The sequence below is a fragment of the Microtus pennsylvanicus genome, chromosome 9 (assembly GCF_037038515.1).
Source record: "Microtus pennsylvanicus isolate mMicPen1 chromosome 9, mMicPen1.hap1, whole genome shotgun sequence".
In the NCBI taxonomy this organism is placed as follows: domain Eukaryota; kingdom Metazoa; phylum Chordata; class Mammalia; order Rodentia; family Cricetidae; genus Microtus; species Microtus pennsylvanicus.
Genome location: NC_134587.1, coordinates 6,734,825 through 6,758,260, shown reverse-complemented (window position 1 = coordinate 6,758,260; position 23,436 = coordinate 6,734,825). Strand labels below are relative to the sequence as shown.

Genomic DNA, 23,436 nt, shown 5'->3' with positions numbered 1-23,436 from the left:
AGTTAAGGAAGAGAGCACACACAAGCGTCAGTTCCCACACAATGGGCTCCATCCGGGTACACGCTTCCCTTGTCCAACACAACCGTCACACAGCACTTGGTTATTAGAAAGAAGAAGGAAAGTACATGAAGAATTAGCAATTCCATTCAAGAGAGGCACAGAATGTAAATGTTTATCAGAAAATAAAATGACATTTTATGTAATTTCCTTTTGTTATCAGATAATAAATATTTCTATTCACAGCAAGACAAAGACTGAGTGAAAGCTCTGGGCCCCAAGTTCAAAACACATTTTAAAGGTTAGAAGAGGAGAACAAATAAACTTCCTTGTTATGGATGAAGAAAGCTATTTGGAACAGCGTGTTAGACGAACGCCCCACACACTAACCTTTCAACAAGTGTGTCGCGACGCAGCCACACTTTCCAACTTCGTTAGCGACTACGCATTCGTAATCACCCACGTCCGCGCTATTGAAAGATGCGATTTCCAGAAACACAAAAGACTTCTGAGCGAACACCCTGTACTTTTTACTACTTCGAATTTGCTTCTTATCTTTAAACCAGCTAATTTCAAAGGGCCCCGTGCCTGCGATTTCACACTGAAGGAGCGCATTCGCCCCGCGCACTATGTCTGCGGGCTCAAGCGCTTTGATGAACGAAGGCGGTTCTACAAAGGCACGAGAGCACAGGGTGAGTTGTGAGCTATGAGAAAACCAAAGGGGAAATTTCTCAGCGAAATAAAGAGCGGAAACTCGGGAAACAAACCTTTGATAACTACTTCCGTGCTGCAACTGTCACTGCCCACGTCATTGGTGGCTTCGCAGGAATAGGTCCCGCTGTCGTCGACCTTGACATCAGTGATGTCGAGGATCGCCTCAGAATTGTTCACAAAAGACATTCGGACTGTATTGCTTTCACTAAGCTCTTTGTTATTCTTGAACCAGGTGACCTGGATGACAGGGGAGCCTTTCAACTTGCAATGGAGGCGTGCTGATTCACCCGGGAGCATTAAGTAAGAGGGATCGACCTTCTTCACGAAGGACGGTGGTTCTACATGACGTGTATAAAAAAAAAGGAAAGAGAAAAGATGGAGACAATGACACACCACAAAAGAAAAGCAGACGCACGTGACAAAAGACAGAGCATACAGAAAACACCTTCACGAGGCTTCTGAACAAGTCATGAAGCACCCAGCCTCCCCTTCGCTCTGAACCACTTCCCCATCTCTTGGTAAAAAGAAAAGAAAAGAGACACAAGCAAGCAGACTATATCTATATGAAGAGCAATTTTCTGAACGAAGACATCAATAACAGGCATGCTAACATGGATGGGGGTAGGGTATCCCACCAGCTCTCAACCTACACAAAGAGCTGCAGGCAACCAAGACATGCTGAGGGCAGGAGATGTGGTCTTCCTCGGGGAAGAGCACATCAATTGGATATTCTGTATCAAATGGTTTTAGTAGTGAAGACATATGTACAAATATTATGATACAGACAGAGCAGGTTGTAGTTATCGATTTAGGAATATATGTGTGTGTGCGACAAAAATTAATGAGAAAAGAGGCTATGGATTTGAAAGAGAGAAAGGAGGGTGGTATGGGAGGGTATGGAGAGAGGAATGGGAATGGAGAAAGAAAGCAATGATAATTTCGAAAAAGAAACAATTTAAAAATAAGATGGTTAAGAGTTATCGACACACTAATTCTGAGAAGAAATTGTGAGCAAGATTTGTTAACTGCTTTTTTAAAAGAGCCAAAGCAAGTGAATTCTAAAGAAGATTACACACAAATAAAAATCAAATAACAAAAAAAGCCAACCAGATGATGTCAGGACTTTCCCAGACCCAGAGGTTTGCCTTAGGAGTTAAATTAGGAACAAAGGGTGCGGGTGGGACAGCTAACAGTCTTTCTTCTAAGACTTCCTCGTGGACAAGGAGGTGGCAGATGGCTGCCCGGCACTCTTACCTCTCACAGTGACTGTGGCGGATGAGGAGCTGCTTCCAGCCTCATTAGAAGCTGTACACATATAGGTCCCAGAATCTTTTAGTTTGGCTAGAGGAATCTCAAGCGACGCTATTTTATCTTCAAAATAGATCTTGTAATCTTTCCCAGCCGGCAGTTTTTGACCGTCCTTGCTCCACGTGACCGTGACTTTCCTGTCTTCATCTACCTGGCACTCGAGGTGGATCCTCTTATTGATGGCCGACTGCACAGCCTCTAACTCTTTAATGAAGTGGGGTTTGTCAATGATGGCCAACTCTGCCTGGCAGATATCGGCTCCAAATTTGTTGGAAGCCTTACAAGAGTAAACCCCCCTGTCCTGAACGGCAAGGTTGGAGAGCTCTAAACTGTGTTTGTTGTCTGCGTCCGTGATCCGGCAGGTGGGCGACGGTGAAAGGGCACTGCCGTCTTTCTGCCAGATGGTCTCGATCACGGGAGTCCCTGACACTGTGCAGAGGAACTTGGCTGTCTTACCCACGAAGGCTGTAAGGGATTTGGGTCTGGAGAGAAAGGTTGGTGGATAGGCCTCTGCAAAGAGAAAGGTTTGCACGTTACATGTAGTCTCCATTGAAGCTCTCCAGGTCTTGCTGAAATTACACGTTCTAAGACAGAGAAAAGATAAGTTATGCCTTTAGGTGAACACAAGACCTTATCTCAGACAACAGTGCAGTGAAAAGACCCAAGACGATGAAAGAAAGGGATGGGCACTCTCGACAGATTGTTTCTAGCTCAGAGAGAACAAATGTTCCCTCATGAAGGAATATTACTAAAGCTCTGTTCAAAGGGTCAATAGGTGCGAGGATTTGATCAGCAGGCTGGCTGGTATTTTAATTTTGTAAATTAGAAGACCAGAAAGAAGGTGTAAAAAAAAAAAAACCACACATGAGTTGGCTGAAGACGGGGTAAGACAGCACAGAACTTTACACAGGTCTTTCTAACCCTCTGATAAATGCCAGATCCTTAAATCACTTAACTTCAAATGCACCCCCAGCCGCAATTTACACTTATAAAAATATTTCACAGCAAAAGCTTCCCATCTCTGTTCTCCATTCTGAAGCCAAGTTTTAGGGTCCGTTCCTGCTGATAATAAACATAGATTCTACCTCCTTGTTCTTTGCTCCTGTGGCTGAAGCCCCATTACATTATGAGTTAATTTTGATCAAGAAAATTCTGAACTGTCATTGAGGATAATGCCACCAGGGAGGAAAGCCCAGGGGACCTGAACCCCTACAGGCATCAAAGGAAAGGCAATATATATATATATTCATGTCACAACAATTAATGAAAAGATAGGACATGAATAATAAAAATAGTAAAGGAGAAGTAAGTAAGAGGGGATGGAGTGAAGAATAGGTTAAGCTATGTAATTATATTAATCTCAAAAAAAAATGAAAAAAAAAAGAATGCCAATCTTGGCTGAATAGAAACATTTTGGCTCCAGACTGAAAACCAATCTAGCTGGATCACCATGGGCAGCTTCCTTAGAATTTCAAAGATTTTTGGTTCTGTGATAAAGTCACAGAGTAAAAGATGCTTCAAAGAACTCTTTTTCTTTTCCTGGGGTGAATGAATGGGCTCCTTTCCCCTGACATTCTCACGGGAGTTAAGACACCACCCAAGAGCAGCCCTCCTCCCCAAGGACCTTCCCTTCCCTCAGCATCTGAGGGCTCCACTAAGAAGAGAAGGGAAGGGGAGGAAGGAAGGGAGGGGGGAGGGGAGGGAAGGGAGGGAGGGAGGGAGGGAGGGAGGGAGGGAGGGAGGGAGGGAGGGAGGGAAGGGAAGGAGGGAGGGAGGAAAGGAGGAAGAGTGAAGGAAAGGGAAAAGGACAGACAGACTGATTTTCTTTTTCTTTTCTTTTGTGGTTCAGTTAGGAAACAGAATGGAGTATTTTGTAGTTGCCCTAATTTTAAAGTTAGCAATGAAGGCTGGCTCAAGCATCCTCACTCAAAGCCCTGTTTTAGCCTCTGTCTTCGTGTGAGACTTTGTTTAACTTTAACTGTATAGTCTGATTTTTTGTAATTCTGGTTTTATTTGGAACTCTGTTTCTTTTTTTTTTCTTTTTTTTTTTCTTTCTTTTTTTTTTTTTGGTTTTTCGAGACAGGGTTTCTCTGTGGTTTTGGAGCCTGTCCTGGAACTAGCACTTGTAGACCAGGCTGGTCTCGAACTCACAGAGATCCGCCTGCCTCTGCCTCCCGAGTGCTGGGATTAAAGGCGTGCGCCACCACCGCCCGGCTGGAACTCTGTTTCTGATTGGTTATTCGGGTTCATATTAATGATGGAGGTTTTTGATGGTTTTTGTTTTGTTTTTGAGATAGGGTTTTTCTGGGTAGTCCTGGCTGTCCTGGAACTCACTCTGTAGACCAGGCTGGCCTTGAACTCAGATATCCACCTGTCTCTGCTTCCTAGGATTCAAGGCCTGTGCTAGGATTAAAGGCGTGTGCCATCACCATCTGGTTATTTATTTATTTGTATTTATTTATTTTTGTAGCACCAAACACTCCTGAAATGTTTCTTATTAAGGAGGCAGTCAGGCTCATTTGATAACATAACACCTCCCTCCTCCTATCTCCTGCCCCCACAAATAAAGGAACGTTTGTTTCGGCTGCTGATCAAAATGTGACTACAAAGGACGACCTCTCCCCCATCCCCTCTGGGCTTCTTAGGTGACGTGATAGCACAGTGGATCTCCAGCTGGTGATGCTCTTGGCACCTGGACACAAGGAACACAGGCCACCAGCTGAACTGAGATGCCAGCACCCACGCCAGTGCGCGGCGTTTACCTGTGACCGTGAGCGTGGCCGTGCAGCTGACACTGCCATACTCGTTGGAAGCTTTGCAGGTGTACTCGCCGCAGTCCACAACCTGGGTCCTCAGGATTTCCAGGCTGGAGACGTAATTCGAAGACCGAATGGAACACTTGTCACTATCGTAGATCTCCCTGCCGGCTTTGAACCACTGGAACCGGACGTTGGGGGCACCTTGGATCTCACAGGTGAATTTGGCCAGGTGACCCAGAGCCACCTCCAGGGGCTCAATTCTCCGCTTGATCACAGGGGCCGCTGCGAAGGGAAGCAGAGGCCATTAGCATGCCACCTTGTCAGGCATCCCACATTCTTCTTGCAGACTAACTTTTGTTGCTGTTAAGGAAATAAAACAGTTGAAATTGGTGAGGCGGGTTGCGGCAGTCTAGGACATGTGACTGGAAGATGAGCGTGGTCGTGAAGGCAGAAACAAGAAAGGTCAAAAAGCAGCAGCTTGTGACAATTCCGACTGTTACTCAGCAGGGAACTGGGGAGGGTGGCTACCGAAACGAGACGTGATGCTTTGGGTGTGCATGCATAACCACGGGGCGTGTCGCTCAGATCCACCATGCCGACTAAGAGCTGAAATTCAGGTGAAACCACAAAACATCAGCTGAATGGTGAGGTGAGACGGAAGCTAATAAACAGAAATACAGGGAGACGACTAATCATGGTTATCTGGAGTTTAGAGAAGAGCCTGGCGACTTCAGAACGCCTACGTACCGAGAAGGTTCTATTACTTGTTATCAAAGCACTTTCATATGAAAACATATTTATCATTATAAAACATATGAGAATATGTTTTACTTAAGAAAATCGGTAGCAGCGTGGCTATGAAAATGATCTGCCTAACGAGACAGTCGGAGAGAAATGTAAGCTAATAACCATGATTACGTCTGCACTTCTTTCCTTCCTGTTCTAAGTAGCTGGCATTCTGGAAAAGAGACAGGTAAGTGAGGCTTCAGCGGTGAAACCTAAACCATCACAAATCAGTGGGTATTAGAGCCGGATCCCTTTAATCCCCGGCGTCCAACCTCTTCCTCCGACAGTGAGCTTTGCTGATGTCCTTGCTTTTCCACTGTCGTTTGAGGCCTCACAGGTATATTCCCCCTCATCCTCTGCCTCTACCGTGTCGAGGACCAGAGTGTAGTCATTCTGTTCTTGTAAACGCTTGAACTTTGTGTCTGTTGACAGCAGTTTCCCCTTGAAATACCAGTTCACCTCCTGAGCATTTGATATGGAGGATGTAAAGCGGACAGTCCCGCCTTCCTCAGAAATGGCATCCACTAAAGGTTTAAGTACAGTAGGGCACTCCTCGGTTAAGGTACCATCAGTTTCTTGTGACTTTACTGTACCAGCCTTCTGGGTGCTGCTCTCTTCTGCTGGTTTCAGAGTCTCAGCCTGTGCTCCCTCATCAGCATCTCCATCTTTAAACTGACTTTCCACACTCAGGCAACTGACCTGGTCTTGGGAAACGAGATACTCGGGTTCAGCTTCTGGTTCTACAATGACCTCAACTTGCTCTACCTCCGAAGAGTGGTCTGTTCCACCCTGCACACCTGGTTTGGCTTCTTCCTGAATTCTCGGATCCTCTGCTGTTAGGATGTTTATTTCTTCACATATGATGGAGCACAAGGCATCCCTGAGCTCCGTCCTCAGGTTAGCCATCTGTGGATCTATGTCGTCAATAGCGATGGTAAACTCCTTGCTCAGCGACTTCACTGAGGTAATAAGGTAGGTGCAGAGGATACGTTTGGGCTCCTGAGTGAGGTCTACAGCCTTGACCTCCACCTTGTCAATGCCTCTCAGCCACTCAGAGAAAAGACTGCCTTGCTCACTGGCCACTGCAGCTTGCAAAGCCCTGCGGACCTGGGTTTTCAGGTGTAATCGCTGCTCTTCCGGAATAGCAGGAAACAAAGTTTCCTTAGCGAGCAGGTCACTTCCCTGAACCTCCATCACTCCCTTGACTGCCTCGGGCTCTTTCTCAGGCTTAGAGGTTTGGCTGGTGGGCCCTGCCATGTCCCCTGCTTGCTCTTCCTTGAGTAGGACCTGCTTCTCCTCGAGTGCTAGCGGGAAGCTCAGGGACCTGCCTTCCTCGGAGCTCTCTGCAACACCTCGCCCTGCGCTTTCTAGGGGCTCTGTAGTCGCCAGTAGGATTTCGCCGCCTTCTGTGCATGTGTGTTCAAAAGGGACTTGGGGCTCAAAGTGCACATTCGAGATGGCAACCTCAGGACCCTCTAGACTTTCCACATGGCCCTCAGCTACATCCTGACACAGGAGGAGAGCTCTTTGCTCTTTGTCCACTTCAGAGACAATCTCTTCTCCTGACCGAAGTGCTTCGTCAGCCACAGAGGAAGGAAGTGAATGACCGGGAGCCGCTGGCGGAGAGCATGGGGGGATGTTTGCAGGCTCTTGGAACTGTGGAGTATCTTCTCTGGGAAGGGTTCCCTGAGGGTGGACAGTCTGCATCTGTAAAGGAGGAGGTGGCTCTCTGTCCAGCTGTGTGTGAACAGTGCCATCAACGGGAGGAAGCTCCCCAGTGCTCTCGGGAGGGTGCGGCTTCTGAGCCTCTATAGTCACCCCGGTATTCCGTTCACTGTTGTCCATGTCACGCTCATAAGAAAGCGGCAGCTTTTCTTCTGCCGTAGTAGCAGCTTCTGGGATGGCATCCTTGACAAAAGCTGCGGCTTCCCGCTGCGAATCAAATGCCTGAACTGAAGGGCCCCTTGCGGATGTTTCCAGAAGATCCCCAGGAACTCCCGATGTGGACTCTGTTTTGCAGGAGGCGTCTGTCACATCCGTGTCCTCCAGAAGGACAAGAAGCTCTGCGGCGCAGGTGGCCTCGCCCCACATGTTCTTGGCCTTACAGACGTACAGGCCACTGTCTTCCCTCTGGGGGTCGTTAACAATGAAGGTCCCAGAGCCATCAGGATTGTGAATGATGGTGTAACACACATTGGTAAAAAGAGGCACGTTTCCTCTGAACCACAAGACGGTAGGGGCGGGTTCTCCATGCACCAGGTACTCAAAGACAGCAGGGATCCCTGGAGCACACTGGACTGGTTTTAACTCCTTGAAGAAGTAAGGAGGACAAGGCCCCTCAGACTCCTCCTGAGCTTTCTTCACTTCTGATTCCACGTCTTTGTACCTCTCCCCTTTGGGGGTTATTTTTAGATAGGCGCCACACACTGTTTTCCCGTATTCATTACTGGCCATACAGGTGTACGCTCCCTCATCCTCAAATCTGGTGAACAGAATGATCAGGCTGTGGTTATCCCCATCAAAGACAAATTTGTAGTCGGCAGAAGGGGTTAACAGCACCCCATTAAAGAACCACTGAATTTTAGGCTTAGGGCGGCCAATGACAGTAACAGACAATTTAGCTACATCTTCAATGCTTATTTCGGCATCTGATATTTCTCTGATGAAAACCGGGGCCGTGCCTTCCTGTCCGGAGTCAAACTGAGTGGAATGAGCTGCAGGCTCAGATAAAAGTTCAAGTGTTTCATTCACGTTATGGAAGTGAAGATCAGAACTATAGGTTGGAAATTCCTCCTTGGCAAACAGAGTACTAGCAATCTCTGTGTGGAGAAAAGTTATTATGATATTACGATAAGATTTTGCTTAACAAATAGTATCAACCAAAGAATGAGATACCGATTACCAGCCTTCTGCATTGGAATCAGACTATGGTTAGATTAATTTATCCAAAAACACATTCTTAAATTTTCTTAGCCTGCTATGGGAGCTCAAACAGCTGTAACTACTGCACCAATGCAACTTCCTGTCCAATTCATCTGGTAGTGTTTACAAATGTGAAGTTTGAAGAAATACCAGATAAATATTTATAAATCCAGGATTATTTACATCAACTTCTAAAAAATGCATAGAACTGTTATGTACAGTTTTCTTGAATCTAATGATTGATTGTTTTCAAAGAAAAAAATATGTTTTAGTTAGTACTTCTAACTGTATATCAACAGCAACAGTAACAAAAGTGGGGACCTACATCAGTAATCCTAGCACTTGGAAGGATGAGGCAGGAGGATTTCCAGTTCAAGGTCAGCTTGAGGTCTTTCCTGTATCAGACTACAGGAAAGGTTTGCTTCCAACTCCTGAAGGAGCCACTGTTGTCTATTACTAGAAAATTGGGCCTCCCTCATTCAAGTGACTAGTCAAAGTACTTTAAGAAATGTTTTAAAATAAGACATTAGTTAAGGAAACAGAGAAAGCAGAAATAAGAGACGATGATGCCAGTATCAAAATGTTGGTGATAATTTATTGTGTAAGTCAGTTGCACAGCATTATTGAAGTAACACACATTCTGTCAACACTATCACAACCAAGTGAGAGACATGTAGTCTAACAAAAGGAAGCTGATTCTTAATTCAGTCTTCTGAGGAAGTAGGACTGCCCTGTTACTCGTAGGTTTATTGCCTAAATGAAAGGTACTTTTACCGCGCTATTAAACACTTCCCTCTCGCTCCACATTGGTGTCTTAATTTCTTACTGGTCTAGACTTTCAGAATGGGAAGGCAGGCCTTGGGTCTGCAGGCTGTGAAACACTAGTAAAACCTGTCTGCAGCACGTGGGATATTTACTAAGCTACTTGGGAGTGTCCCCGAGAAACCACTGATTGACTGCATACACTTAAAAGACCAAAGGTGGCCACTTAGCTTTGGGTCTGCGCTGGGTGCATTAGCTTCCCCTTCTCTTAATTCCCCAAAATGACCGCAAATAGAATGGATGGGATATAGTTAAAGTGCCCTGAATTGATAATATGTTAAAATATTTTCAAAAGTTTCCCCTATTTCAAAACATGATCGATTGATCTCTCTCTCTCTCTCTCTCTCTCTCTCTCTCTCTCTCTCTCTCTCTCTCTCTCATTACTATGGCAGGCTTTAAAACTGGGTGTCATGGAGTCAGAAAGTTTTATTTGACTACCGTGAGTGTGGGGGAAACTTACTTTCTTCTTTCAGCTATTGTTAGTCAACACATCTTCAAGTTCAATGCATCTCAGACTAGTGGAATCATCATGAGAAAATCTAATAAAGCTTTCCTTATGTGAATGTATGTATGTACTTAAAAATCAACAAACAGGAAAGCGTTTTCTGTCTTATTTTCATCACTCTTCTGGGTTTTGAATGTGATTGTGTTTATAATATGTGGTAAGTGTGCTTGTCATGTTGGCTATGACTCATACAGTCTATGACTAAGTGTAGAAACGACTCCTAAGTGCCCTTGCTACAGAACTAGCTTTACCAGAGTCAGCTTGACAGGCATGTGGTCTGTTATATCTAACTTTTTATCAAAAAGGCATTTTGTACTCTCTGGTAGAAGCAAAAATCATTGTTCCACACTTGTTTATCACTGGATGATGGTCACTCAAAACAAAGACATTTAAAAAAAACAATTGGAGGAGACAATCAGCTCTCCCTATTTCCTACACATGCTTTTAATCTTCTGGTTTGGAGGATGGGAAGTGATTTCCGTTGCAAGAATAACATCAACGGATAAAAGGAACAATAAATATGGTAGCTCTAAGAATTCTTATAGAAGTTAAATCTGAAATAAATGTTGTATGTTTGATAACCAATATTAACATGGCTAATACAATCATGGACCTTAAATACTGCATACTCAGGCATTCTCTCAGCTGTTTTCCCATCTGCTACAAACTGAAACTCACTATGTGAGTTTTGTAGCTGTCACACTCGGTGACAAAGAAGCTTGCTGTTGGCTATAACCTCTGAGGTCTTTAGATATAATTCTACATTTTTATGTAAGAAAACTGACTTTTTTCACTTATTATGTCTTATATGCAAAGATTAAGGTCCACATTGGTTTTCAGCCACAATATTAAAACATTTATCAATTAGTAAAATTGAAGAGTAAAATTAAAATTCACTGTATAAACATAAATATCCTACTGGAATTTGAATGTTTATTAATATAGAGTTAGTTTTAAAGATTAAAATTTTATAAAAATAAGAAAACTTACTCTACTGCCATATATATGTGTGTGTGTGTGTGTATATATATATATATATATATCCTTTAACAAAAATTACCATAGTGTCTCTATTAGAGGTCCTGACATTGACATATAGTTAAAAATTCATATGTAGATGAAATGTTAATACCCCCAGGTTGATGATAGATCAATGCTGCACTTGCACTTGATGCACAAAATGAGAAAATAAAATATTTTCAAATGTGGAAAGACCATTATCTGTATGTTTTTCCCTGCAAATGTTTAAAAAAAATCTGTAGAGACTTTGGCCCCTTCAAAACCAGTGCAAACACTCAAGATAAATAGTAAAGATGAAGATATCTCTTAAAAGCAAACCTCATTATCAAGATCGCAACACAAACAGATTATGAAGTTGGCTACCATTTGAACAAAGCTGGTTTGTTTCTTGCTTTGCCATCGTGTATCTGAGTAAATCAACACAGGTTTGTCTGGATGTGAAGAGGCTTAGTGTTCAAAAATGACTTAGGGTCAGGGGGTGTTTTCTCTTACCAGCTTCCCTACGTGCTCATGCAGTATGGTCACCTTCCCTCCTGCTGTGCACCTGCTAAAAGAGAATTCTCAGACTCCCTGTGGAGGAGGGGGCGCGGAAAAGGAGAAACACAACAGTTGGGTAGCCACCGAGGTGTTTAATTGTGCTGGACGGAACACACAGTGTAACTGACACAGTGAAGGCTTCTGTGTTCAGACCACAGAATATTTACATGCAATATAAAGATGAGATTTCTGCACAGAAAGGCCATATCTCCAGGGGGCTTCAGGGTCACGATCCAAATATAAAGGTTACATCTGGAAGGTTGCTAATCCATAGATACTGACAGTGCCTGAGGCCCTGAGAAATCCCACTTTAAGAAAGGGTGAGGACGGCCGAGCTCCTAGCCTCTCCTGAACTGTTCGTAGCTACGCAGCTATACTCTCCCCCATCACTTTCCAGTAAGCCTGTGATGAACAGATGGTGGAACCCTAGGCCACTTTCCTCAGCACTGAACCTTGATCCTTGGACCAATTTTCCATCCTTGTACCAAGAGACTGTGGGTCTCGGAGAACCACGAACTAAACACTGGAAATACGCCGCTGTCCCTAAAGGAGCGTGACAATCCGAGACACCTTTGATAAACCTGGGAGGGCCCTCTACCACCTGGAATTCAAAAAAACTGTCTGCGTATTTGTTCCTTAAGAGTAATTCCTCCTTCTGACTGCTTAAAGTCACTTTGCTTGTCCTTGGGGTCACCGCAGAGACTGGTGACCCAGAGCCACAGTCTCCCATGGTGAGGAAGCCTCGGCAGATGGCTTCTCCTGCGCTGTTGAAAGCTCTGCACCTGTATGTCGCGCTGTCGGAAGGGCTGATGTCTCTGATTTTAAGGCTATGTCTGCCTTTCTCCTCACTGATGACGTACTTCATGCCATCCGGCTCAATACACATGTACTCCTTATACCATTTGACTTCTGGCCTAGGGATGCCTATGACGGAACATTTGAACACGGCATCGGAGTTTTCTGGAATCTTAAAATCACAGATGGGTGTTATAAAACGAGGAGGCATTTCGAAGGCTTCTAAATCAATGTTAAAATCGGTGCCTTCTTCCCCTCGGGACACCGGGCTGGGATCTACTAGATGCCCCGGAAGGATATCTAAACTCACAATCATGCTCTTATGGTCAGGAGTAAATTCAGGGACCGTGACGATCTTCACCTGCCTCTCAAATTCCGTCACATCTTTCTCACTTAATTCCACCTCCAGGACAATCTCTTGAGGGGACGGTGTTCTTGAGGAGCTGGCGTTTTCCAAGTCAAACTCCATGACGTGGTGATGCATCACTGGTGGTGGGAGAGCCACAGCCCTTTCCTCTTGGGGTATGACGTCTACACTCGCAAAGCTTTTCGCCTCCCCGATGATGTTGACCGCATGGCACATGTACTCTCCCCCATCTCCTTTTCGAACGTTAGAAATTTCTAAAGACCACACATTGCCCACCCTTTCCATCTTGATTCTGTCATCTGGCTCCAGCAAAGATTTATTTCTATACCATTTCACACTGGGGGCCGGGAGACCCTCAACTTCAATGATGAAGCCTAAAGTTGTATTTTCATAGATCTTCCTTCTGCTTAGCGGTTCGATAAAAGATGGAGGCGTTTCATTGTCTTTGGGTTCGATGGCTTCACTAGGTGTGCCGAATGAATCTGAACGCCATATTTCGGAAGAGGAACTCCTCTCTTCTGTAGGCGTATGGAAATGTTCGTTTGGTGTGCTGTCTTCCCTCTCTATTTTTGACAGGTTTGTGTTTACATTTCTACTATGGTTTGGTCCTCTAGTAGGAATAAAATCTCTCTCTAGTCTCTCTCCTAGAGGAGTGGAGTATCTCTCTAGAGCCTCCCCTGGGGGAGTGGAGTATCTCTCCAGAGCCTCCCCTGGAGGAGTGGAGTATCTCTCTAGAGCCTCTCCTGGAAGAGTGGAGAATCTCTCCAGAGCCTCCCCTGGGGGAGTAGAATACCTCTCTAGAGCCTCCCCTGGAGGAGTGGAGAATCTCTCCAGAGCCTCCCCTGGGGGAGTGGAATATCTTTCCAGGGCCTCCCCTGGGGGAGTAGAGTACCTCTCTAGAGCCTCCCCTGATGGTGTGGAATATCTTTCTGGTATTTCACCTTCAGAAGGTGTGGAGTACCTTTCGCCATTTTCCTCTAAAGCAGTGGAATCTCTCTCTAGGGGCTCACCTCTTGTATTTGCTAAGGATTGCTCAGTTACCCCTGAAGGTTTAAAATATAAATCGGGAGACTTTGGAGACTCCAGATGCTCCACAGATGACGGCGGGCTATAGAACTGATCTAACTCAGGCAGCTCCTCACTGCTTGTACTTCCCACATCAATAGAAACATCAGACTCGGGAGAATAAGGCCGTCCTAGGGATTCCTGTTTCTGGTTGTAATATTCATACACAGTGCTGAAAGTTACTTCTTCAACCTCCATGGAGGTGACCGACGCACTCTGGACAAGTTCTGCCTTGCGCTTGGTGTCTCTAACCTCCGGCACCTCATACTTTCCCGCAGCAAGTAAGTACTGTGTTAGGGAGCTCTCAGACACCCCCTCTTCAGTTGTTTGGGCTTCCTCCAATCTAGGAAGACGTTCAGGAAAACAAGTTTCTACCTTTTCTCCTTCCATAGTAGAGAAAGAGCTTTCGTTCTGAACATGAACTTCATGATAGGTTTCTTCTCCTGAGGCCTCAGTTGTTTCCTTTCTTTGCTCATTTAGGTCCTGCTGTTCTCCGGTCATTAAGAACGGCAAGCACTGACTGAGAGAGAGCTGTCTGTGAGGCTCGGCTGCCCCCTGAATGTTCCCTCTGGGGTCTTCCAGAGTTCCGTTGTAACCCTGAGCCACACCACATGCTGGTCCGGAGGTGGAGCTCTCTTCCATTTCAGGAACCTCCAAACGTTCCTCCTCACTCGCCGCCTTTTTCAACTGAGAAATGAAACTAAGTTCATCTCCTACGGAACCATTTTTCTCAGAAATGTTAGCTTCTCCCGTATCAGCCGGTGAAGTCTGAAATAAAGACCACGATTCACCATGCACCGTTTCAGAAAAAGACTTAAGCGAGTGATCGGTTTTTGAAACTGCAGGGTTCGGTTCCTGTCCATATTGAAAGCTTTGGCAGATGGGAGTTTCTTCTTTGGGGTGTGCTTCCTGTTTGTTCTCAGTTTCTTGCTCCTGGAATACCTTGCCTGGATCTTCTACGTGAGAATACATTTGCTTTAGATCAAAGACAATGTCTTCAGGACTAACCATTTCTGATGTACGTTGTTGAGTTCTTAAAGAGCTTTTATCTTGTTGACCATTGGCCAGGTCTTGGGATTTTATGCCTAAACTGTCTATCTGTGAGTGAAACTGCCTGAGGTCAAATGTAACAGGTGCTTCGAGCTCACCCTTTTCTGAAGCTATGGCTTGATTTAAAGGGTGTTTTTCCTCCTGCTGTTCCCTCTCTTCTATTTCAAATTCCTCTGGAGCTTGACGGGAAAGCTGCTTCAAATCCATCACAATGTTAGTGGAATCTGCTTCTGTGTGTGAAGACATTTCCTCTGCCCGATGCATATTTACTCTCAGATTGCCCGAGCCTGATTCTCTTTGCTGTACAGAAACCTTGAGATCATCCAGCTTCTTCTGTGGGGCAGTAACAAAAGATTTCTTGGTCCGCCTTTTTTCTAGAACCCCCCTTTCTGCACGCTGCAGCTTTTCAAAGGCGATGATCTTATGCCTCACCTTCTTCCCTGGATAGTACCTCTCTCCTCCAAGGGCTTCTTCGTAGGTAGTGACAGGTGAAGCTTCCATATCCTCAACAGCATCAGAGGTTCTCTTAGCGTGGATATTCAACACATAATCGCTTTGCAAATGCCCTTGCGTAGTTCCCCATTCTGGTCCATGATTTCCAAAGTCATCTCCGACTTCTTTTCTAACGCTAGCTTTGCCAACATCAACAAATGGAGAAACAGCATCCTCCGCTCTCTGTGGTTGAGAGGTTTCACTTACATGCGCCTTATCTTGGTATTGTAGCAATTCTGCCCTGTGAGGTTTATCCGTGCCTGTGGGTCTAGAGGTGCCCTGTGTAGATCTGAATAGCTTCTCACTAGAAGTGGTACAGTATACTTCGTTTCTCTTGTCCACCTGCCCAACTGTCTCAAGGCTTTGAAAATATTCCCTGACAGTATATTCTTTTACATTTTGTTGGGCGGCAAAAGGACCAACTGGATTATCATAAAAATGTGTCCTTACAGATTCCTCCTGAACTTGGGCTTGCTGAGATTTAGAATACTGTGCGAAGGTTCCACTGATACTTTCCAGTTGGCTGTATTCCCTGGAAGTGATGGGTTCTACGGTTAAATCTAAAATGCTCTCGGCTATGCCTGAATCATTTTCAGCCATACATTCATATCTTCCAGAATCTTCTGAATTGACATCATTGACATACAACCTATGGCTATAATTAACCTTTTCGACCTCAAACTTTTGGTTCTGCTTTATAAGAACACCATTATGAAACCACGTGACTACAGGCTGGGGCTCCCCCGATATCAAGCACTCAAGCATTATAGAATCGCCTTCCCTACAGCTGGCATTCCTGGGCATTTCCTGTAACATTTTGGGTGGCTCATTAGTGATATCAGAGGAGAAGATAAACTTGTGTTTTGGCGACTGGCTGATTTGATCTCGAGGTATTGCTTCGGGTTCCAATTCAAACAGCTCCCTGTTTTCTTGGTCCTGTTCTGGGGTTGGGGTGGCTGAAGTTATCTGAATCTCTACAGGGAAGGAGAGTGTCTCTGTGTCTGCAGAGGGGAGCCCTGGGGGTTGAGTTTTTGACATATAAAGATGTCCTTGGCCCTCTTGACTGAAAGACGCATGGGTACTTCTTGCCTGGTCAAACGCCAATGCCAGTTCCTCTTCTTCATCTGTGTAGTCAGGCCAAGCTGGGACCTTATGAGGCTGGGACTCGGACTTCGGCTTTTCCCGCACGCTAAGCACACCTGTCGCTTTTACTGTTCCGTACTGGTTAAACAGCACGCAGGTAACCGAGCCTCCGTGTTGTGGCTGAACAGAAGGAAAGGTTAACGTTGAGTAGTTCTCGAACGTATGAGTGGTGAAGCCTTGACTCCGAGGTATTGGCACCTCATTGATGTACCACGTCACTATGGGCTGAGGGTACCCTTGAAAATGACATACAAATTTACAGCTATCTCCCTCATAGACTTCTTGAGATTCAATATCCTGAAGAAATGAGGGTGGGCAGCGTGGTGGATGCCTTTGAAAGTAATTTTCCAAAGCTCTTGTTCTCTCCTCCTGCTCAGTTTTGAATTCTTCCACGTTTGTGGGGGACCACTGTCCTCTCCAGCCCTTCAGTGTTCCTCCATCACCATCTACAACTTCGGTTTCTTTAACAGCTACAGGTGTAGCCAAAGACTCGCTGGAATATGGCGCGAGAACTCCAGGCACCCTTTCGGGAGCCTCACCTCTCCCCTCGCCCTCATATTCGTCTATTTCCTGATCAGGGGTGACTGTTGATGCTCTGATTACAGCGCTGTTGGTGGCTTCTTCAAATCGACCCCTTGCTTGTGTGTTTTCACTTACGAGGCCATACTCGTCAAAACAGCCTTTTGGTAGGCTTTCTTCTAGAAATGTCTCTTGGCTCACGTAACTTTCAGTCTGGAGAATGTCTTCATCACCAGTCGCTTGGACACTTGGAGGGGGCTCTCTATTTTGGTGTATTTGATTAGGAAGGGAGTATGGATTTGGGCTGATTCTCTCAGCTGAGTTATGGACCCTACCCCTGTCTTCAACAAACTCCCACACCAATCTCCTGTTCACTTCCTCACTAGCAAATGGAGAGTCCCTAACAACATCCTCACCTCTCACGGCCTTCAAGTTTATTTCAGATGATGAATCTAAAAGAGATAATTTCTTTTTCTCCAAGAAGATTTTTCTAGCCTCTCGCAAACGCTGCAACTTGACTTTGGTCTCCTCATCGAGGAAACTTTCGCCTACGTTAAGCCAACCTCCGACATCCGATTTACTCTCTGACCACTCCTCGTCATACACATAGTCCGCTTTCCTGCCAGGGCTCACTGCTTTAAAGTGGATGGTTCTCATCATTCCCTTTTGTTCCACTGCTTGTTTTTTGTTAAAAGGGGAGCCAGTAAACCTCAGGTCAACTTTGATCCTGTCTTCTCTCCTCTCACCTAGAGCCCCCGCGTCTTCCCAGGTCTGTTCTGCCCTTTTCAGAAATTCTAAGTACCGCCCATCCTGCCCTTTCTGGATAACGTGCAGCGACGCACTGGTCTCGGCGGACCCCTCACTGTTAACCGCCAAGAGCCTGTAACTCCCAGAATCTCGGCCTTGGACCCTCTTCACTTCTAAGCTGGAAGAATGTTGGTGGACATGGTTCTCAGTGCTTATAACCCGACGGAGACCTGTGGGGATGGGTCTGTTATTATGAAACCAAGTCATTTCTGGAGTTGGACAGGCAATCAGTCTGCATGTAAAAACAACAGGTTCGCCCTCTACAACATATTGAAATGCAAGTTTCTGAGTAAAAGTAGGCTTGAAGCATTCGGGCCAGGAGCTCGTGGACGACATTCTGCTTGCGTATCTCCTTGCCATGAGGGAGTGGTGCTCTACGTCTTCAGAGTCGGAGAAGGCACTGCGCATGTCTCCGGCAGGTTCAGCTTCTCCCTCAGAGAGTTCTTCTGCAAAGAAAATGAAATTACAAAGCATTTTACTATTTTCCACAGCACTTGGAAAAAGTTGAAAATAAATGAAATTGCAAAATCGGAAATGAAATAAAGTGCATGCTACAGAGTCTCACAAATCCATAAAATTTCACTCACCATATTTGTTCGAATAAACGCAACACCATGCTCTGTTTAAAAGATTCTGACACGAAAACCGTTCGTTGTCGGGTCTGCTTTCTTCAGACTGCTGAAGTTTCTTCTTGAACAAGCAAAAGTGCATTTCAAAATAACGTACTCCTCTGTGCATTTGCTTTGAGAGCAGGACAACCTTGCTGTTTTGATGGCTAAGAGGAAAGTCTTACCTGACTTGCAGAGAGTAGAATAAACGCCCTTTCTGATCCTTTGGATTGTAGATTTAAATGATTAGATTTTTAAAAATTAACTATTTGAAAAATATATAGAGCTATAATCGTAAATAGATGGAATAAAATGAGAAGGCGTTTATTCGAACTAATACAGCTATAGAGTCATGACATTATGCAAAATAAAGCAGGCAGGGGTCACATGAGAGAGCTATCTGCAAGCCAGTATAAGAGACATATCAATGTTAAAGTGATCCGTGTGCATGAGGTGTAAACCAGGAATGGAATGTAAGGCTTCCACACATCCTAAACGAGTAGCATTTCTATTACGATTCATTCATGACATCGCATTCTGAAGACGATCGGTTAACGCCCACTGTTCAATTCAGTTCACCATGGTTTGGAAAACAAACTGCTACTTCATGATTTCATGCATTAAATGACAAATGTTCATAATACACGCTTTTCAAGATGGCTGAAAACATGAGACCGAACGTGGCTGGTAAAGTTTCCATACAAGATTTACAATAACCATCCAACAAATTGCTGTGAAACACACATAACCATCGGCATACTAAACCAGGCATGCGACATAGTAATATATACTCCAAGAGATATATTTGTACAGCTATGCCATATCCTCAATAATACTAAGAGGAAGAAAGTAGGCCAAGGATTTCACTAATGTTCCAGAATTTCTACTTAAATCTTACATTCATCGTAACAATACCTTTCATCTCCATTTCGATCTGCTGATCAATCCTCTCATGTAAAATGGATTCAGGGGCTAAAATGAAAAAAAAAAACAACAGAAATTTTGGTGAGTGATTGCATACGGTTTCTGGCTCAGTTCATGATTCGTGTGATAAACGCTGCCCTTCTATTATAAAAAGAGAAAATGCACTCACTCCACCAGAGTATCCATGCCAAATGAATGGATGAGCTGCTGTATCAGAGTTGACAGAGTAGGGTCCCAAGCCCCCATGCCTTTACATGCACTCGGGAAAGTAACACAAAAGCTAAAGGAATATTCTCTTGTAATGTCGTACTGACTACACGCTTGATAAGAGACGAAACTACATTTATTAGGAACATATACTTGCTTGTTGGCCACTTTCAGTTTTTTTTTTTCAGAACAAACCATTTTTTACTAGTAAATAGTCCCTTGATTTGAACCACCACTGAAACTTGAAACTATACAGAGTCCAATTCCACATCAGCCAGTGACCAAAGACTCCTCGACCCTGAATGGCTTTTACTATACAAGGAGCAGGTACAGCTTTGGGCATAAGGCAGAGCTTATGGTCTCTGGGACAGCTTCCAGGACAAGGCTGATAGCCTGGGACGCATGCTTCCCAATTTATGTAGCATTGTGACATCGGCTATGAGGGCTCTTTTTTTTTTTCATTTCCTTGTGATCTTTGGCATGATATAAAAGACAACCCAACGATTTCTTCAGTGATTTCTTTAACTTCATAGGTTTAGATTGTGATTCTCCAAGTATTATACTTTTAGTGTCTGAGCAAAGAGCAACCTTTGTAACTACCCTGCCTCATGACTTATTTGCTAGTTAAGGATGAAGTTAGGTCAGGCATATACTAGATGTGTTTGGAAAAATACAACTCATGCTATGTCAAGGAGGTGGACTGTCATTAAGATGGGAAGGAACACAGCATGTTAGGCTCAAAAGTAGCATCTGCTGCATCTATTTTAGCATGCACTTAAGACCATAGTCAAACAAACTAACAAGCCGGTTACATTCCTATTTGATCTTGGTGGGCAGCCATGTAGATTATATGAATGTATTAGATCAGAATAAAAGAAGCACATATAAATATACTGGCTTTATGTTAAATAATCGTATGCTTGTGCTCAACCCTTAATTCTTTGAACACCTAAGAGCATCTTATATTTAATACTTTTATAGCACAAGAAACGCTGTCTGGGTTTCAAAATGTTCTCTTGCTTCAATAGTATTTTAAGAACATAATCATTTGGAACTGAGCATAGAAGAATTCCCAGGGCAAAAGCATGCAGGTCAATCCACTCTATCAAGGAGACACTTGGCACTGGACTTTTAGGAAATGATTTGAAAGATCCAGACTTCTCCTACTTCTATAACACAGCCAACTCTCAACTGCACAGCGTGGCAAAACTGTCGCCGCTGTCACCTACACACTCCTAGATTCTGCACAATCACTCTGCTAGCCAAAAACCCTACAGTGACACAAGAGCCAGAGTTCTGGACGGAGCTGTTCAGAGCTATTCATTCACTTAGATGTATCTACTGTGTGTACATGGAGATAGATCCAGAGATTGCCATGGAACAAAACAGCTCCAGAAGAGAATATTGATGAGAGGGAGTGCAGATGTCTTAGGTGAATAAATGAGGCTGATTCTCTGAGCTGGCAGGAAGGACAATTACAATTCAGTGCAGAGATAGCTGTACACAAGACAAAACTTTGCTGCCCCTTTGCCGTCTCTATAGCCATCAACCATTTGATGAGGATCAGAGAGGAATGGCGGCTATTCCTTCCCACAACCCCCAGGGAAGCTTGACTTCTATCCACTGACCCCCTTTCCATGTGACCCAGTAGGTCCTTTGCCTAGAGTTATGTAACACAAGCTCTGGGCATTTCAAATACGATGTTCTAATTGTATTTTTGCCTAAAAGGCAAGGTTACAAAGGGGAAAAAATTTATACTTTTCCCAGACAAATTTTTCTTTGCTCTTTCAGACACAATAGAGATTTGAGCACAATAATAACTAAAATAATGACATTGCTGTGAGGAAATCGCTATAATTTCAAGAGACTCTAAGGCTGTAAAAGCAGTATCATTTAGAGAAAAATTATCTACAGACCATTAATTGTAGTCCAAATAGGACCTTATTATTTTCAATATCCAATTTTCTATTTTCATGGATTATTCTCTAAACCTGGAACCTCCAGGCCTGAAAAGAAACGACCATGGCTGCTGCATGGTAAACTCATTCATCAGTAATGATAATTTGCTGGACTCTTGCTATGGAATCAATTAAAGTGAAATTCAGCTTAGCGTCAGCGACAATGATAATTACCCAAGGAGTACTAGGCAACTACAATATTTTAGCCTTCTCTGGTGTATTTTGAAGGTTTGTTTCTGATAACTATTAGTAGACTCACTTATGAAATGACTGGACTTCCTGATCCTGGACTTCAAACTGAATCTGGACCAGGGAGTTCAATTCTCCTACAAGTTTGGCCTATGACATAGTCTACTTCCGTCACGTGTTTATGGGTAAGCTGATACAGGGGGTTAAGGGACAGATTCATCGGCTCTCTTTGGTTACATAGAAGGTTTTAGAAAGTGATGAAGATGAAATGAAGCAAGTGGTACAGAGCTAAATGTCACGTGACCACTTTCCATGCCTAGCACCGCTAAGCCTGTCTCTCCATGATCACCGTGCACAATACAACGCTACAGTCCTGGGTCTACCAGTTAAACACTGTCTACGGCCGATGTTTCCAGTCTGTGGTTGCTTCGCTCGGAATGTCCTCCCACCCCTAACTCTTCAGCAGATCTGTTCGATAACTCAGAACTTCCTGCACTTCGTGACGGGGGTGCAGCATGCGCAACCTGTCTCCAGAACAGACGCAGCCGTGTGGGTAGAGCTTTGAGATACACTCTCAAAAAACAGACACTGCATTTGACACAATGGCCTTTGACATGACTTAGTTTCCTTTGGAATATTTTGCTTTCCTCCTTTGTGAGAGAGGAATTGTTTACTTTGCGGACTCTCTTACATCTTTCCTAAAGCTTTGCCTATCTAGAGCTTGCACCGTACAGCTCAAGAAAATGAGAAGAATGTCACGTCTGAAACGTTCTCACTTGTCAGTAACAAAAAATGGCATGAGAGATGAAGTTGAAAGAGGACATTGCCGTGTGAATGGCACGCCAGCTGCAGTGTGCTCTAGAATGCAGAACCACAAGAGAGAAAAGTCACTGCTGGTGGCCCAGCAATGGGTGGGGACTGAAGGCTTATGAGGACAGTGGATGGCATCTGGCTCCTTCCTTCTGTCATCTTTTCAGCCATGCAGAGTGACACAATCTGGTTCTCTCTCCATCCCCACCCTTTTTTTTTCTTTATCTAACTACACTGGACACATTACCTCTTCGCTATCATATGCCTAGATATATTATTCAGCAGAAAAGTCATTTTATTATGAACTGATGCACTATTATTTGGGAAAACAGACCCTTCTCTTCTGAACGAAAGCATCAAGCAAAATCGCTGCCTAACAAAATAATGGTTTCCTATTGCATGAGACAGATTTTAATGAGACTCAAGCCTATATGTTAACCAGTAGCTGGAGGCTCAGCGAGATATATGGCGAGGTAGTTGGTTAGTAAATTGTGAACTGACTGACGGATGCATGAAACAAGCAGCGGGGACTCTCGTTAGTAGCAGAGGGAGGGCAGACAGCAAACCAAAGTCCCTGGAGCAAGAGGGGCTTTACCTTCTGAAGTCACTGTGAGTGTAGCTGAACAAGTGGCTTCCCCAGCGCTATTGGCGGCTCTGCAAGAGTATTTCCCAGCATGCTCTGGGTAAGCATCGACTATAAGCATTAAAGCCATGCCTGTGGACTCCTCAAAATGGAAAACTACATCTTTTGATGGTAGGATTGGCTGGTGGTTATGAAACCACTGCACTGCTGGTTTGGGAACACCAGAAACCCTGGCGTGAAATCTGACTGTCTCCCCGCTGTGCACCCTGAGGCTGGACAGAGGCTGGATGAAGACGGGCTTTTGGCCAAGGGCCTCCTTCTGAAATGAAACTGATGGCGAGGCATGCCATTGGAAGTGTGATGTAACTTCTCCAGATTTGCCTGAAAAGAAGCAGGCCAGTTTTTAATGGTTTTTGCCCCTGCTTAAGTCAAAACTCTTTCGGAATTGTCGATTTTAAGTTTACCACAGGTTTCAGCGATGAACTAGAATCTAATCCAGTCTTAATGCTTTGTCAGTATTGAGTCAAAGTCACACAAATTCATGTCCAT

At 44.4% G+C, this 23,436-nt stretch overlaps 1 protein-coding gene across 5 annotated transcripts in view; it reads right to left on the bottom strand.

Annotated features, from left to right (window-relative positions):
* Ttn (titin) overlaps positions 1-23,436 on the bottom strand; it is a 271,242-nt gene that overhangs the window by 200,107 nt on the left and 47,699 nt on the right. For 3 of the 5 annotated variants that reach the window (XM_075984820.1, XM_075984821.1, XM_075984822.1), the window contains 5 exons: positions 19,132-19,188; positions 4,782-5,060; positions 1,966-2,529; positions 765-1,049; positions 388-666 (listed from right to left, as the gene is read on the bottom strand). In XM_075984820.1, coding sequence (XP_075840935.1) covers positions 388-666; positions 765-1,049; positions 1,966-2,529; positions 4,782-5,060; positions 19,132-19,188 — 1,464 coding nt within the window. Of the gene's footprint in view, positions 1-387; positions 667-764; positions 1,050-1,965; positions 2,530-4,781; positions 5,061-5,836; positions 8,384-10,850; positions 18,055-19,131; positions 19,189-23,436 lie in introns of those variants that run through there. The other 2 variants (XM_075984819.1, XM_075984823.1) reach the window with 2 other exon arrangements.